We start from the raw sequence: 16,826 nt of genomic DNA on the forward strand, positions 1-16,826 counted from the left end.
CACACCATACTTGCCTACTTTTGAAAAAAACATTTCAGGGAGATTGTGAAAGTGGGCGTGTACTGCTACATCTGGGAGGCGTGTCATAAAAATTGATTAACTCCAATTGTAAATGAGCCCCAAAGCTGTTAGTACGATCTACTTGTTGATGAAAACACACTGATACTTTTCAGAAAATGCCTGTAGACATAGGGATCATGGGGGGTAATTCAGACCCATTTGCGAGCAAAGGACGCTCGCAAACGGGTCGATGTTGCCCTACTGCGCATGCGCACGACGGAGGGAGCTCCGTCGTGCGCATGCGCGAGACCCGGATAGCGACGGGCTCTCCGTCGCTCCGGGTCTCACACCAAAGGGGGCGTGCTGTCGATGTTGATTCACAGCACGCCCCCTTTGGTGGGTGTGCCGGGGGCGTGACTGCCAGACGGGGTTGTTCCCATGGGAGCGCCTACCGTCTGAGTCCGGCCCCACTGACATCAGTAATGATGTCAGTGGGAGTTATTTTGGCTCTGATAGAGCCAAAATCACTCCTGGGCTTGCGGAAGCGAGACCCTACTGCAGGGACTCGTCGCAAGCCCGATGGTCGCGATGGTCTTTGACCATCGCGACCATCTTTTTGCCCGCTCGCATAAGCTGTGGGTGGTCACCCACAGCTATGCGAGCGGCCAGGAGGCTGCTCCAAATTTAGCTGGGACGGCCCTGATTCAGAGCAAGCGCTCTGGTCAGAGCGTTCAGCTCTGAATCAGGCCCATTGTGCCTTCTAACCAATGCAGGGAAATTATACTAATGATCCCATTTGGATGTTTAATGTGCAATCTCCCTAGACTCTTCAGGGAGCCAAGGAGATTGCCACTATTTCAGGGAGTCTCCATGACAATTAGTGAGAGTTGGCAAGTATGCGCCACACGGCTGTTACTTCTGACTAGCAAGGTGCCTGAAGCCAGTTCCACTGCGGTAATGGAGGCTCCGAGCATGCCATGCACCCTGCTGCCTCTTAGTACAGCAGCTCAGAGAGCATCCAGGACGCTCCGGGCAATGCTTAACTTCTCGGTGCTGGTAGCCCTGCCCCCTCTGCGTGACATCTGGAAGCCGTTACGGCACTGCCTAAAATTAATTATGAGTGAGAAGACTTTGGGACTGTTTTTATAAAATGTGTCACTTTGTGTGTGTGAAACTTCTGATTGAAGAGCTGATTGTGCACCAAGTCATTTGGGTTCCATTAAAAAAATAATCGGACGAATACCCTCACTTTTGAGCTGGTGCAACATTCATGTAGTTTTGGGGAGTAAAAATGATCGCGTATTTCTCCACCCACACAAAGAAAGGCCCCTAAATACACACCCTCTTTAGTCCTTTATCTTAACGATATATTCAGGGTCTGCATCGGATCATAGGTGCTGGTTTCTATGTACTTTAAAGGCAAAGACCCGACTTCTTCCAAGCTCTGGCCCTGATTCAAAGCTGGACACAGTGGAGATTACGGACACATATCGAGCGACTGTTTGCCATTACGCATGCGTATAAGTGAGTGATAGGTTGTCAATGTTTGAGGGTGGTGACGGGGGGGTTGTCTGAAAAACGCAGGCCTGTCTGTCCGTTTGAACGCCGTTTCATAGGCGTGCATAAATTAGCCACTGCGATTTTCTATGCTCTGCATGTCGGGAGAACTCCCAAGGCTGCGGAAGGTCAAACCTGCCGAAAGGGCTAGGTGGTTGCTGGTTATGCGTCAATGTTACCGATATTTACCCACGTAAGCGACGTCGTGCGCTTATGAGAAGGCAGCAGTAGGCGTCCTTATGCTCGGATAAGCTTTGCAACCATTAGTATATTTTTGCAGCTGCGATGCATACGAAATTGCAGTTGCGATCACGTTAGTGTCCATCTCTTCAGCACCCTATTTTTGATGTGTGCAGCAATTGAAGGTAAAATCATTTAATATTTGTTGAGGTGGACACTCATACACAGCACCTGGATTAGTTTCTTCCTGTATGTAAAACATACAGGAAGTTCAGCGCAGCTCAGCTGATCATAGAAGGAGCCTATAGCTTCCGATGGCTGAATCTCAATGGCTGGCAGGGGATATGTGTGTGTATGCTGGCAGGCAATCAGTACAGGATAGTGCTGCCTTCACCGGCTATTAGAAGTGCAGAGAGGTGATTTGCTGGGACAAAGCTTTCTCGCATTGCGACACCTGACGAAATTACGGATCACAACCGCATTTTTTATAAATGGGCCCCTTTGTGTCACAAATGATGATTTTTACTGCTTGAAATACTGTACATGCTTTACCAAATACAGCTGATACAGTAGGTCATTCATAAAGCAATTCTTACCAGTGCCGTCACTATTGAGTTGCTCTGCTATTTTGGTGTTACCCCCGCGGATGGTGTCATGGACCAGCTAGCATCAGTAATGGATGATGCGGGCCTGCGAGTTTAATCTTTTACACCCCACCTGTGTCAGAGGCTGGGGGCTGCCCAGTGTGAAATGAACGGGGCCTTGACACGCGGTCACGATCCTGAAAGAGATGTAGTCAGGAAACCAGCGGTCGAAATGCCGACCGCCGGCTTCCCGACAGTGAAAGCTCGGCATGGGACTAATGATAGGCGTCTAAATACTGACGCCTATCATTAGCCCCACGCCGAAATCCCGACGCCCGGCATAACGAACATAGGTAAGCCGGGTGTCGGGAGCTGTTAGCCTCGGGGAGGGTGTGCTTAGGTTTAGGAACTCCCGGGGGGACCTCAGGTTAGGCACTCCCCCGGGATGGTTAGGGTTAGGCCCAGGAAAGAGGGGTTGCGTCAGGCACCCTTGGGGTGGAGGTTAGGCTAGGGGAAGGGAGGGAGGGTCAGGTTTAGGGTGCGGGGAGGGGGTGGTTAGGTTTAGGCACCCCTGGGGGAGGATAGGCTTAAGCATTAGGGGGGAGGTTAAGGTTAGGCACCACTAAGGGAGGAGTAGGGATAAGGTTCATACTTACCCTGTCGGGATCTCCAACTGCCGGCCTTCCGGCGTCTGTGTTTCATCTGCTGGGCTTAGGTCTGGCGGTATAACATACCGATTCCCCCTGAAACTGCACATATCAGGGGGCATGGTCTTGTGGACATGAGGCCATGCCCCCTACTGCACACACGCGGCACACGTCACCAGCAAACACAAGGGGAGCATAAGTGCAGCACTGGGCGTCATCCACTACTCTAACACTAGCCATATACAGAAGGGCTGTGCACTCAGATATAGTTTCCTACCATCTTACACTGGGTTCCTTTGTGCTTTGGTGGAAATCTAGGAGCAGGTTATTAGCACAGCAGGACCACAGATGACTTCTTTCCAATGTAGTTTCATTATTTTTAGTGCTAAAGTTTTGTTCCAAAGTATATGTTTACATACATTTTTGCCTTTCTGATAGGACTCATTGGATAATTTTTAAAACAGTACTGTGTGTGTGTGTGTGTGTGTGTGTGTGTGTGTGTGTGTGTGTGTGTGTGTGTGTGTGTGTGTGTGTGTGTGTGTGCGCCAAATGCAGCCGCACAGACACTGTATTGCTATCTGTAGCCAGTAAATATCTTTATAGGGGTGTTCCTCTCCGCATGTTCCTGTCTGTTAGGTAGTGATTTCTGTCTGGGCACTAAATATGTTTGTTTCTGAGACTAGAGGCTCTCCAGCTGCCATTCTAGAATATCCAACATTTTCTGAAAGACCTGTTTAATTTTCTTATCATCTTGTCTAAAATAAAAAAAATAATAATAACAAAAAGAAAGGGAATATATTTTCATCCATCAGTCCTCAGGACATTCATCATTATCTTAGGTTTTGTCATAACTTCTATCTCTAAATCTTTCTTTGAATACCTCTCCAAATTAGATACTTAGTCCAGCACATCTGTTATTGTCCATCAAGATAACATTAAACCACAGATCTAGGTGACAACCTCCCCATTGCAATAGAGCTGTTTCTATTAGTTTCTTTAACAGTATGTACCAATTAGATTTCCTCTTCTAAACTATATTTAAACGCAAAAACAAATACTCGATTGGCAGAAGTCACTGGAAAGTGTAATGTTCAGGTCATTGGCTTTGTTATAAATCACAAATCGGTCCAACATTGAACAACTGTCGTCTCTGATGCAAATACACCAATTCCTTATTATTATTATTATTATCATTTATTTATATGGCGCCACAAGTGTTCTGCGGCGTCTTACATAGTACATAAACAAATAGGTGACCAGTGACTTACAGTACAATACAATACAATACAGGACGAGGAGAAGGATAATATATATTGCTACATTAGTGACCATAACACCCAGATAAGCAACAGAGCAAAGCAGCCAAGTGTTAGGTGCCCTAGTGGGGGGTAAGAAGTAGATGAAAGTTAAGTAGGGAGAAGCACAGAAGGGTAGTGGGCGCTGCTCATAAGAGCTTACATTCTATAGGGGAGGGGCAGACAAACATGTGTGACACAGATGGGGTAGACGGGGAGGAAGGAACATGTAGCAGCAAGTTAAGATTAGATTATTATACCAATACTTGATTTATTGACATACAGTATAAATATATGTATCTCATTGTGGTGAATCATTCGTGTATGAGGGGAAGGGGGGCATTTTCATTGTTATCTGCAACTAATATCACTTGTAATATAAAAATAAATTCTGTTATAAGCATAATTAATACAGACTAAAAAGGAGTTTATCTGACAGCTGGAACATTAGCTATGTACTCTAATTTGTTGTGTAAATGCATCTATACAGTGACATACCTGCACCCCCGTGTTTTGGTTCTAATTTATCATCGCGTTTTTGGTTTGGTTTTGGCAAAACCACCCTCTAGTGTTTTAGTTCGGATTCGGTTTTGGATTACTTAAAAAATAGATGAAAATCAATAAAAAAATCAATAACATATCGATAAATCATGTAATTTGGAACTGTTTACATACAATCCAAAATCCGAGTTCGGCTTTTAAATCAAAGCCCCGAACTGACTGCAGAACCGAACCGGGACTCGGCTCTACTCGCTACCCCAAAGTGATTCCGAACTAGGATTCGATTAGACTCAGAAACCCTAAATTCCGGGTGTGTTCGTATTTCATTAAAACTGAATCGCACATCTCTACTTAGGGATTAGGTTTTTGGTGCAGAAAGTTTAACCTAAAAGTGTTACATTCTGATACATTGGCATTTGGAAGATAGGAACATTTGAATTTTATGTTAAAGGCTTTTAATGGGAAGATAGGCAAAAAGTTTTTTTGGAATGTGTAAATTATCAATTTGTGCATTTGTTAGTAAATGCTGACTATACACTATGGATGGATTATAAATCACTGCCATGACAGACACATTTTATTAAACTGCCATTAATTAGCAAACCAAGCCGATAATTTGAATGTTAAAGAAAGAAAGGAAGCCAATAGCAGAGACGCAGACATATTGTGTGACTGAGCTTTCAGCAGTAATGATTATTATTATATTATGGCCTCACTAACTCTCTTACGTATTTTTTTAACAGAATTAACACAAGAAATGAAAGACCCTGTCTCAGATTCAGGTCAGTAAAAGATTGTACTGGTTTGGAATATTTCATATAACAAGTTGTGTTCACCAAGTTTTCTGGGTTGTACTGCCTGAAACATATAATGAACAGCACGGTATTATTTTGTATTGGTCATCAACCTTTTGGACCATGAATCATCGTTGGCATATCTATAGTGGATGATGGCCCACACGCGCATCCGGGACCCATGGTACTGTATATACTTACCTTCAAGCCACCACTGAAGATATGCCCAATTCGCAATAGGGAAATCAATGGAAAAATGACAAAGGCAATGATATGTGCATGCACTGGCATGAGGAAGGGGGCAGACTCAATTGTTGTGTGGGCAGCAATAATTAATGAGCGCCCGGTTTTTCAAATCAGTCGTTCTGGGCGCTCTTTAATTATTGCCCTCTTCACTCCCTATTAGACCGGGATTAGCCGTGCAAATGTCTAAACTCTTCTAAATTCTTGGGTGGGGCGCTCTAACTGTGGGTAGGGTGCCCTAACTATGGGTTTCTTGTACATTTTTTCTAGCACCCTCCTGAGGGCACAAGAAGAAATGCCGGCGCCGGGTCGGCTATCACACTCAGACGGAGCAACAATTGCTTTAACGGGCGCCTTAAAAAAAAGTGGCCGGCTAAACAATTAAATCGCTCCCATAAACTGCACATCTGCTCCTTCCTCTCTTAAGACCCCTGTGAAGCCTATTAGTCCTGAGTTCCAAACTGAATGATGCATATGCCAGATCTCCCAACTCTCCCGATTTTGGCAGGACGGTCCCAACTTTTCGGGCACTGTCCCACTGCAAGTAAGGGGGTGGTCGGGAGGTCTCCCTCTAACCTGGTGCATTGCATAGCAAAGCAGCAATTGAATCGATAACGTGCACATGCTCGGCATATAATCATTACAGGGTGGGACTGGGGTCAGTGTCTTAAATAGACCTGATCCAAAGACAGTACTATAAGAGTGCCATTCTGATTTTATACGCTAACTGCCCTAAATGGGTGATAACTTCTCTAGCCGTGTTGCTGCTGTTACCACATGATGTGTGTGATCCCAGAAATGACACCATTGCGGTCTAGTAAAATAAAAAGTAATTAAAAAAAATGGGACTGTGCAAATAAGGAAAAAGTCATTACCTGTCCTGTCATCCACATGGACAGCATGGAAAGTTCTAGGCCGTGTTACGTCTAGGGGTATGGCCAATCAGGGGCCATATTTATATCCTATGGTGCATGTAATACTATACTGCCACAAAGGGCCGTGACCTCACTATGGGGCTTACTCTCAGCGCACAAAGTAGCAGTAGTTTCCGCCAGCTGCTGATGGCTGATTTACTACCTTATTCTGGTGCCAGTATCCGTTTGTACAAGCAGAAACCCTGTGCTGCCCACTGATTTTACACCAGCCGCCGCAATTATTACTATCTGCCATTGCACTAGCCCCATGCTAGGTGCAAGATATCCGTCACAAACAGGCTTCCCCTTGCCATACGCACAACTCAGAATCGCGCAGCCTTTATATTACGCACATGCGCTGTCTCCATTTGTGTCCTTGTAGAGAGATCTGTGCAATTCAGAATCAGCCTCTATATTAGCGTAATGACTACTGACAGTTCCTGGCCCCCCTCTCTGCTCACAGAGACGGCAGACATTTTGTGGGATGAGTGAATGGAATTTAGGTTGAAAATCACAGAGGAACAAAGAGCTTGATCATGCGTTCTTCCTCACTGTCCTCCATAGAAATAGGATGTGCTCAGGAGTGTCTCTGGAGGGAGACTGTGCTATAAGCATAGCGGTACCTATATACACTACTGTGTCACCACCACTAGGTGGTGTATTGCTGCATACCACTGGTTTTAACCTTCTCCTGGCTGGATCTGATGTACTGTATCATACTTACCTACTTTAGCTGTCTCTCCTACAGGAGAAGCCCAGAGGAGAGATACAGCTGACTGGAGGGGGGGCGGAGCATGATGTTATGTGTCACTAGGCTCCGCCCACTCACAAAAATACTGCGAAACACGAGTCTGTCTAGAGCGGGCTGGGTCAATATTTCATAGAAACACAGCATATTTGGCCCTGCCCCCTCCCATTTACCCACAATTCGTGGCACTATCCTTACCATAGTGTATACTTCACTAGTAAGTGGGAAGGAAGCCTGAGGGTCGCCTACTCCTCCTGCCCGCTAATTCGGAAGTCTCCTGCACAATCCGGGAGAGTAGGCAAGTACAGTGGCATCACAAGGGGGTGCGGTCTGCACCTGGGTGTCACCCGCCGAAGGGTGATACCAAGGTGCAGATTCCCTCTCACTGACAGGAGCTGGGTGCTGCACTGTAGCATTAAGTGCAGCACTCGTCTCCTGTCACTGAGGAAGCCGGCCGGCACTGGAAACAAGGACCTCCTGCACCCCCCTTCCTCCCCAAGTAACAGCCATAGGGGTACAGGCCAGCCCATATAGTGTGACCACGCCGCTTCTTGCATGGCCCCATTTCGCGTGGCTACGACTCTTTTTTGGCAGGGTGCGCACGTCGTCCCTCCCCGCATCTTGTGACACCTCGGGGAGGAACGCCACTAGGTAAGTATGACTGTATGTGCCAGCCTTACATGTCTGCTGCATTAACCCTGTGTTGACTAAGTCCTGTGTTTCTACCTGGTTAATAGACCAATCCTTGGTTAAGCTATTCATCGTGTGGACTGACCTCCATCACCAGTGTTTCCACTATTGTTTTTTTTTCCCCCTGGTTTACAGGTTTGTTTCCACTATTTGGTTATTGTTCCTAGTTTTCTTGGTTTGCAACAGCCTGTTTGCAGTGAAATCTGCAATGTTTTTATGTTATTTACTAAAGTGAGAGTTTTTATAAGTGGCCCATAGCAATCAATCAAATTCTACTTGACATTTAACTAGCACCTTCTGGAATAGCTAGAATCTGATTGGTTGCTATGGGCAACGTCTCCACTTCTAAAATCTCTCGCTTTAGTACATATACTTCATAGTGTTTTCACTTTTGGATTTTTTTTCCTGGTTGGATAGAATTTTCTTTTCAGTTTTGAATTTTAGTTGTCTGCAGTTAGTTTTGTTAGCTCTCCTGTTACATAATTACCACATCGCAGCTGCGATTACGCACGCAGACCCACTGTGAAAATATGCTAATGTTTGCAATCGCTGTACTGTCGCAGCCTAACATAAGGACGCCCACTTCCCCTTACTCACATCCGTAATACTTAGCAAAACAATCGGTAACATCAAGTACCATCGTAGCCTCATGCACAATTGCACAAGGTCAGACCTTTATCAGAAATTGCTAACCTCGTCGCACACAGTGGGAGCTCAAGCTGTATATTCCATCGCAGTGGCTAATTTATGCACAGCCCTGTAACGGCATTCAACCACACTGACACGCCTACGTTTCGCTGACCACCCCCAAACGGTCACTTCCTGTCAATCACTCTGTGATGGGTCTGCAATCGCAGTGTGATCTATGCGCACTTTGATGCATACGCATGTGCAGAACGCAACAATCTGCCATCTGCATGCGTAATCGCAGTTGCAATCGGTAAATAATCAGGCCCACTGTCCATCATACACAACATATTTCAATACCATAGGTACTGCCAATAATCCTTAGATTCTGGTGTTCCTTCCTCCATATTCTAATGATCAGTACTAGAATTTGCACCCTATCTCTATGGCTGAAACACTGATGACCTGAGTGACTGAATTGTAAAGTCAGCTTTCTCCCTCCAAATTTTCTCTGACATAATTTGTCGTGTCACTATGTTTGTGCACAGAACAAGGAATTCATCAGAGGCTGAAAGTCAGTGACTCGTATATTTTATTTAAAGCTTCAACCTACTGGCTTTGTTTTATGTCTAACAGTTGGTTTACTTGGTTTTTAAGAACACCTGCCTTTCCTCAATGGTGGTGGCATCCATTTTGTTGACCGAGCCATATTACTGTGCTCCCTATCAAACCATTAGACTCTAGTAACATGTAAATTCGAATCAGACCCAGCTCCTAAGCCTGAAGTACTATGAATGGATACATTGGGTAAGGGGTAAATAGTCACTGATTTCAGATGCAGCCTTGTTTGCTCCCTTATTCAAAAAAAAAACCTCTTAGGGGTAAATTTACTAAGATGGGAGTTCTATTAAGAAGTGATGTTGCCCATAGCAACCAATCAGATTCCAGGTATTATCTTCTAGAAGGTGCTAGATAAATGAGAAGTAGAATCTAATTGATTGCTATGGGCAACATCACTTCTTAATAGAACTCCCACCTTAGTAAATTTACCCTATATACTATAAATGTAAATATGGCACATAACTTCCATAATAAACAATCAAATTGCCACAATATTACTTTGTAATTTGGGACGTTTCCCTTCATCCTAAAGGTATGCTATTAATTTTAAAGTTCATTAATAATTTGTTTCTTTCCATGGGTCATATTCATAGTGACAGAATGGTTCTTTTTCAAGTTTGATAGTATAATTAGTTACATTTATATATGAGATATAAAGTGTAATCATTACTTGCATATACAGTATGTGTGCTTTATGACTGCACTTTGATATTTAAAGGAACATCTCTGACTAAAATGAACTGCTAATCAGTTATGTAAATGAGTCTAATACAGTAACTCCCTAACATGTTGTGATCACATCTTCTAAACACTGTGCATCATCATCACACAATCCATCCAGTCCCTTTCATCTCCCTTATTCACCAGAACACATAAATATCCTTATTATGACTATAGAAGCCTGTTAACCATTAAATTAGCTCTCTCAGCCAGCAGAAGGGATATGAACTATGATCATGTAATAGGTATGCACAGCTGTAAGTAAATAATGGAGAGAATTTGTGCCTTGCTGGTACTGTTTGTACTGTTTTGAAATGCATAAGAAAAGGATTTGCAAAGGCTCCGATATGTTTAAATAAATAGGGACATATTCATATGAAAATAAATGATAAAAGCATAACCAAACAAAAATATTGTGTATACAGCGTATAATCAAACATACTGTGCAACACAGCTCGGGGAATGGATGGTGACACTGAAATCAATGATTGCTTCTATAAAAATATTCGGCACGCAATACATTTATTTAAAAGGCACAAAGGGAATCATTTTAGAGTAGATGAAAATTGCAAACAGCAAATGTGCTGAGAATCAGTCTGCAGATTAGACAAATGATAGTTGGAAGCACTGGTGTCCATGTTTTGATTAGATTGTAACTGTCGCCTACATTCTGCACATTGGAGACTGTCAGTTTGAGGGATTGATTTGATTTATTTTAAACCCCTAATTCCGGAACGTCTGCAGGACCTAAAATGCCCCAGTGTCCGCACAAAGCGGATGCAGGTATGCTGTCGGATGAACCGCTGAACATTGTCTTAGTCAAGTGATGTCACTATGCAGACCTTAGATGGAGTTATAGCAATAATTCCAATGTACTGTTATTAATAGGCCATATTCTTATATGGGCCAGTTCAGTCTCCGTTCTGTATACCTCCCAATAGTCCAAGTTTTTCAGATTCTCCTTAGTGTTGACATGCACAGTAGGTGGCGTATAGCATTGGCACAGGAGCAGTTTCTACTGGACATGTGCATTGACTTCTGATCCTTTTCTAGTTGCACTGTAGCTCATAGGCCACTAGCATCCATATGGAAATGGCTTTAGCCATCGGTGCTTAGCCTTTTGGAGCTTGGTAAATTGGCCTAATAAGGAGGAACTGCAGTTTGTCTAATGCAGGATATATCAGTCTGTGTTAGGCATTTGCTAAATAGTTATGATACTTACACTGCAGTTTCTGCAGGATTTTCTGCTTAATAAGTAAATTTTTACTGATATTTAAGGCATATTTTCTCAGCAGTTACAAGCTCCATAGCTCACACACCCACAAGCTTTTACAAATGAAAATTCAAAGTCTGTAATATTAATCCAACTAAATAATGTATGAATATTGATTTGAAAACTCCTTATAAAGCAAACAAAGTCTCAGCTAAGCATTCTTTGCGTAAACCACAGACGTGTAAAAGCTGACAATTTGTTGATTACAGCATCAGCAGATTGATTGCATGTATCCCAAATTCATAGCTGTTTTTTCTTCAGATAACATGATAGATGTGTATCTTTGTTTATCTAAATGTACTTGTGTGGTCTATATAAGGCAGAAATCAATCCAGGTAGGAACCCTCTTACATGCTATTGTTCTCCATAAACAACTGCAGACTACAAACAATTCCAATAATGTATATTCGTGGCACACCACTAGGGGGGTAAAACTAGGAGGGGCCCGCTGCACACCACTAGGGAGGTAAAACTAGGAGGGGCCTGCTGCACACCACTAGGGAGGTAAAACTAGGAGGGGCCCGCTGCACACCACTAGTGAGGTAAAACTAGGAGGGGCCTGCTGCACACCACTAGGGAGGTAAAACTAGGAGGAGCCCAAGGCACACCACTAGGGAGGTAAAACTAGGAGGGGCCCGCTGCACACCACTAGTGAGGTAAAACTAGGAGGAGCCCAAGGCACACCACTAGGGAGGTAAAACTAGGAGGGGCCTGCTGCACACCACTAGGGAGGTAAAACTAGGAGGAGCCCACTGCACACCACTAGGGAGGTAAAACTAGGAGGAGCCCACTGCACACCACTAGGGATGTAAAACTAGGAGGAGCCCACTGCACACCACTAGGGATGTAAAACTAGGAGGATCCCACTGCACAAAAAACTTCCAACTTGTTTGCCAATAAAAGAATTTGCAAGTATTTTTTCCCAATATTTTATTAACTTGTGTATATACACACTTATAAAATACAATAGATTAATTTAAATATACAGAATAATACTCTAGACACTTTTATTTGCTGATATACAAATGATGTCTATTATTTTTCATTTATTAGTAAAAGTTGTAGAATTTAATCCTGTGGCAATTTCTTACAGCCTCCAATACTTTGCACAAACAACCCTCTACGGCTGACACTAACATTATGGCCATCTGCTATCTTATCTGACACTTCTTTGGGTTTCAGGAGAATTTCTCCTCTTTTATGCACTTCAGATAGCTTGCATACTGCAGAATTAACGTGCAATTACAAAATTACCATGTGATACATGTGTGTACTCATACACTGTTGCTCAAGCCACGCCAAATAGCCTCTCTCTGTGCGCCATGTCCCAGGTGACATGACAAAACTATATTGCTAGCTTGCACTAGTCAGTTTGCTGTGCAGTATGTATATCTGTGAGCAAAGGAATCTGATTCAATGGGGGCGATTCAATTCAACGCGAATTGAATAGCGCCGGGAGCGAGCTCCCTGCACTATTCAATTCAGTGCGCTGTTTGGGCGGGCTAAGGATTTTTTGTCGTACCCCCCCCCCTGGGGATGCGAGGAGAAATCCTGCAAAAGTGCCGGGCGCGCAGCTGTTTTTCTGCATAGCGCAGTGCTAACCGCCGCGCGCCCGGCACTTTGGTCAGATAACCTTAACACCCTTGATGCAAAAAATACAGGAAAATACGGTTCGCTCCTTTCAGAATGTCTCAATAGCTCTAGGTGCCTTGTGCCATATTGCGAAGTGAGTGACAGGTAGTCAGCGTTTAGGGGAGGTAACGGGGGGTTGGCTAGGCAAATGCAGGTGTATGAGGACCGTTTAAACAATGTTTCACGAGCGTGCATAAAGTAGCCATTGCGATCTCCTTCGCAGCATAAGAGCTCTCTGCGTTTTAGGAAAGACGTAGTGTTTGAGGCTGGTCAGACTTGACCCACAAGCTGCATGGCAGACCGATCTGCATCGATGTTAACAATGTTTACGCTGTTGTACCAACGGATATGAAAAGGCAGCAATGGGTGTCCGTATGCTCGGCTAAAGGCCCCCATACATCAGAGATTGATTGCAGCAATCGTGCAATTTGCAATCGATTGTGTATAAAAATCTTTCCCTTTTTCAATCGATTGTGGCATCTCTGCAATCAGCAATCGATTGAAAAAGGGAAAGATTTTTATACACAATCGATTGCAAATTGCACGATTGCTGCAATCAGTCTCTGATGTATGGGGGCCTTAAGCTTTGGAAGGCATAAACAAATTTTAACAACTGCAATCCATAAAGCTGGCCACACATCTAAAGATTATCTGTCCAACCAGCCAACTAGTTGATTGGTTGGAATGAAAATCTAGTAACGTATGGGAGTAACTGATGATCAGCAATTTGCTCCTAAATGCCAGAGAACAGATGAAAATGGACGTCAGACAAGTTTGTTAAATGTTTGATCTAAACAATTTGTTCAAACAACAGTTTTTGTCTATTTTCCGTTGTTTGGGAGCAAATTGCTGATTGTCATTTGCTTTCATACCTTACCAGATTTTCATTCCAACCAATCAACTAGTTGGCTGGTTGGATGTAAGTTGTTCTAGTGTGTGGCCAGCCTTAAGCTGGCCACACACTAGACCAACTTGCATCCAACCAGCCAACTAGTTGATTGGTTGGAATGAAAATCTGGTAAGGAATGGGAGTAAATGATGATCAGTAATTTGCTCCTAAATGCCAGAAAACAGATGAAAATGGACGTCAGACAAGTTTGTTAAATGTTTGATCTAAACAATTTGTTCAAACAACAGTTTTTGTCCATTTTCCGGTGTTTGGGAGCAAATTGCACATTGTCATTTGCTTTTATACCTTACCAGATTTTCATTCCAACCAATCAACAAGTTGGCTGGTTGGACAGATAATCTTTAGATGTGTGACCAGCTTTAGACTACAAGTTTTTGGGAGAGCAAAATGCACTATTTAATACTTTAGACCACAGATTCTCAAACTCGGTCCTCAGTACTCCAAACAGTGCATGTTTACCATGTCTCCACACTGAATCAAGAAAAATAATTAGATCCACCTGTGGACCTTTTAAAATGTGTCAATGAGTAATGATTACACCTGTGCACATGCTGGGTGACCTGCAAAACGTGAACTGTGTGGTGTTCTGAGAACCACTGCTTTAGACTAATATAAGGCCCCAGAAATTCATTTTTTTGCACTTTCAAATCATTTCTGCTCAAAACCCACAAATTGAAGTAAAAATCAGGTTGTGCATTTTATGCTTGTGCTTGTTGAGTGGCAAATGCTACTGTGTTTCTTCTTTATCGACACTTCTTGCAACAAAGTTGTAGGCAGTTTCTGAAAATTAGTTATTAAATGTAGTTTATTAACATATATTAATAGACCAAGTGCTTTAGAAATTAAAAGAAGTCTGGATATTATCAGGCAGATCTAGATTATGTAGGAGTTCATACAAGGGGTTAAGTGCCACATATTGCATAATGGTTCTGCAAATTACAATAGGAAAGAATACTTAGGGCCGTATTCAATTCAGGGCGAAAAGCCGTTTTCCATGGTTTTTGGCTAAAATTTCACCTGAAAATGTATCTTCGTATTCAATTCCAGTCCGTTTTCACCTGTGTGAAAAGTCAATGTACTGAAATAGGCGATGCTTTTTCTCCACAGAATGGCAGGAGAAAAGAAGTGTAAAATCTATATTTTGGGGTGCAGATGTTGGGAAACCACTCAGAGCCCTTGGTACACCCCCCCAAAGGACAATTCATCCAAAAAAATATTTTAAAAATTCCAGGAACACCCCAAAAAAATGCATTATAAATTTGGGGCGAAAATGAAAAAAGTGGGGGGACAACTTCAAAAACTAGCGAAATAGGTTCTGGAGGTGCTCTAAGAAGGGGTCAAGTATTTTGGGGATTGCAGGTGCTTGTATGACGGAGGAATTTCACTTTTTCTAAAACTTCACTTTAGAGACCTTAAAATATGCTAGTACCCATTTTCAAGCACCCCAAATTTGATGGAACTACTTATTTGCTCCAAAAAAACACTGCTTTATGCCATTCTTCACCACTTTTACCAAGACGCTAATAGCAAGCAATTACCACCACGTAAGTACCCTAACTAATTCAATTAGGGCTAATACTAAACTGCCATAATGATTTCCGAAGTCAGACCATATTTTTCTGGGGTATCGAGTGATTCCCCCAATTCAACCTGCACTTTTCACCTGGTTCACATTCGACGGGTCCCGTTTTCGCCTGTTTGGCAATTGAATATGGAGTAAATCGGGAACGCGCCCGAAAGGTTTTCGCGTCCAAAACACATGAAGGCAGCGAAAGTAAGGCAGGCAGAACTTTCTCGTTGTTGCAAAACTAATTGAATACGGCCCTTAGAGGGGCTTTGTGATCCGTTCATTTAGCAAAATTGCCAGTGTCAGTGAGGGAGTCACTCAATGGCTCACATGAAGCCCTTCACATTTTGTCCTAAATATGTATCTCCTTATGGTATTTATCAAAGCTTAGAGAGAGATAAAATTGTGAGAGATAAAGTACCAGCCAATCAGTTTCTAACTTATATTTTACAGGCTGTGCTTGAAACATGCTGGTTGGTACTTTATCTCTCTTTATCTCTCAATATTTTATCTCGCTCCAAGCTTTGATAAATACCCCCTTTGTGTCGTACTGTAGGTCCAGGAGATTACATGCGAGTCCTTTTAAATTTATGAGTGATCACTGACCACTTTGGCCAATGCAGTGTTTGTGGAATGTTGGGAATAGTGGCCCTGATTCAGAGCCGGACGCTCTGACAGTGCGCTCGCTCTGAATCAGGGCTGTCCTCTTTTTTTAGAGCGGCCTCCTGGCCGCTCGCATAGCTGTGGATGACCACTCACAGCTATAGCGAGCGGCCAAAAAGATGGTCGCAATGGTCGAGACCATCGCGACCATCGGGCTTGCGACGAGACCCTTGCGGTAGGGCCTCGTTGCCGCAAGCCCTGGAGTGCCTTCGGCTCTATCAGAGCCAAAGACACTCCCACTGACATCACTTGTGATGTCAGTGGGGCCGGCCCCAGACGGTAGGCGTTCCCATAGGAAGACCGTGTGAGGTTACTGAAGACAAGTCTCAAGTAGCTTAGATGGACATGAGAGTTGATAGATGGCACAGTAAGCTGTGAGAGTTTGGGACAGTATTAAGTTCTCTCTTAGATTAGGAGTATTAGCCGCATGGTTGTATAATGATGAAAAGATACCATTGGACAGAGAGAAAAAATTACAGATTTTGGTTTGGGCTGCAATGGGCAAAGGAGACAGCAATTGGCTGATTTGTAATGGAATAGAGTAGAGAAGTTAAGGGTTGATACTTCATCTTCATTTGTGGGATCAAATGAAAAGAAGGTGCAGGAATTAACTGAGCAAATTGAATATATAATTTCAAATTGAATCTTATCAACATTATC

General features: G+C 43.3%; 1 protein-coding gene across 1 annotated transcript in view; it reads left to right on the forward strand.

The window, feature by feature from the left end:
• Window positions 1-16,826, forward strand: part of LOC148518155 (uncharacterized) — a 798,612-nt gene that overhangs the window by 665,497 nt on the left and 116,289 nt on the right. The window contains exon 8 of the mRNA XM_088477479.1: window positions 5,508-5,546. Coding sequence (XP_088333605.1) covers window positions 5,508-5,546 — 39 coding nt within the window. The remainder of the gene's footprint in view (window positions 1-5,507; window positions 5,547-16,826) is intronic.

The sequence above is a fragment of the Taudactylus pleione genome, unplaced genomic scaffold (genome assembly GCF_031769625.1).
Source record: "Taudactylus pleione unplaced genomic scaffold, aTauple2 ptg000201l, whole genome shotgun sequence".
NCBI lineage: Eukaryota > Metazoa > Chordata > Amphibia > Anura > Myobatrachidae > Taudactylus > Taudactylus pleione.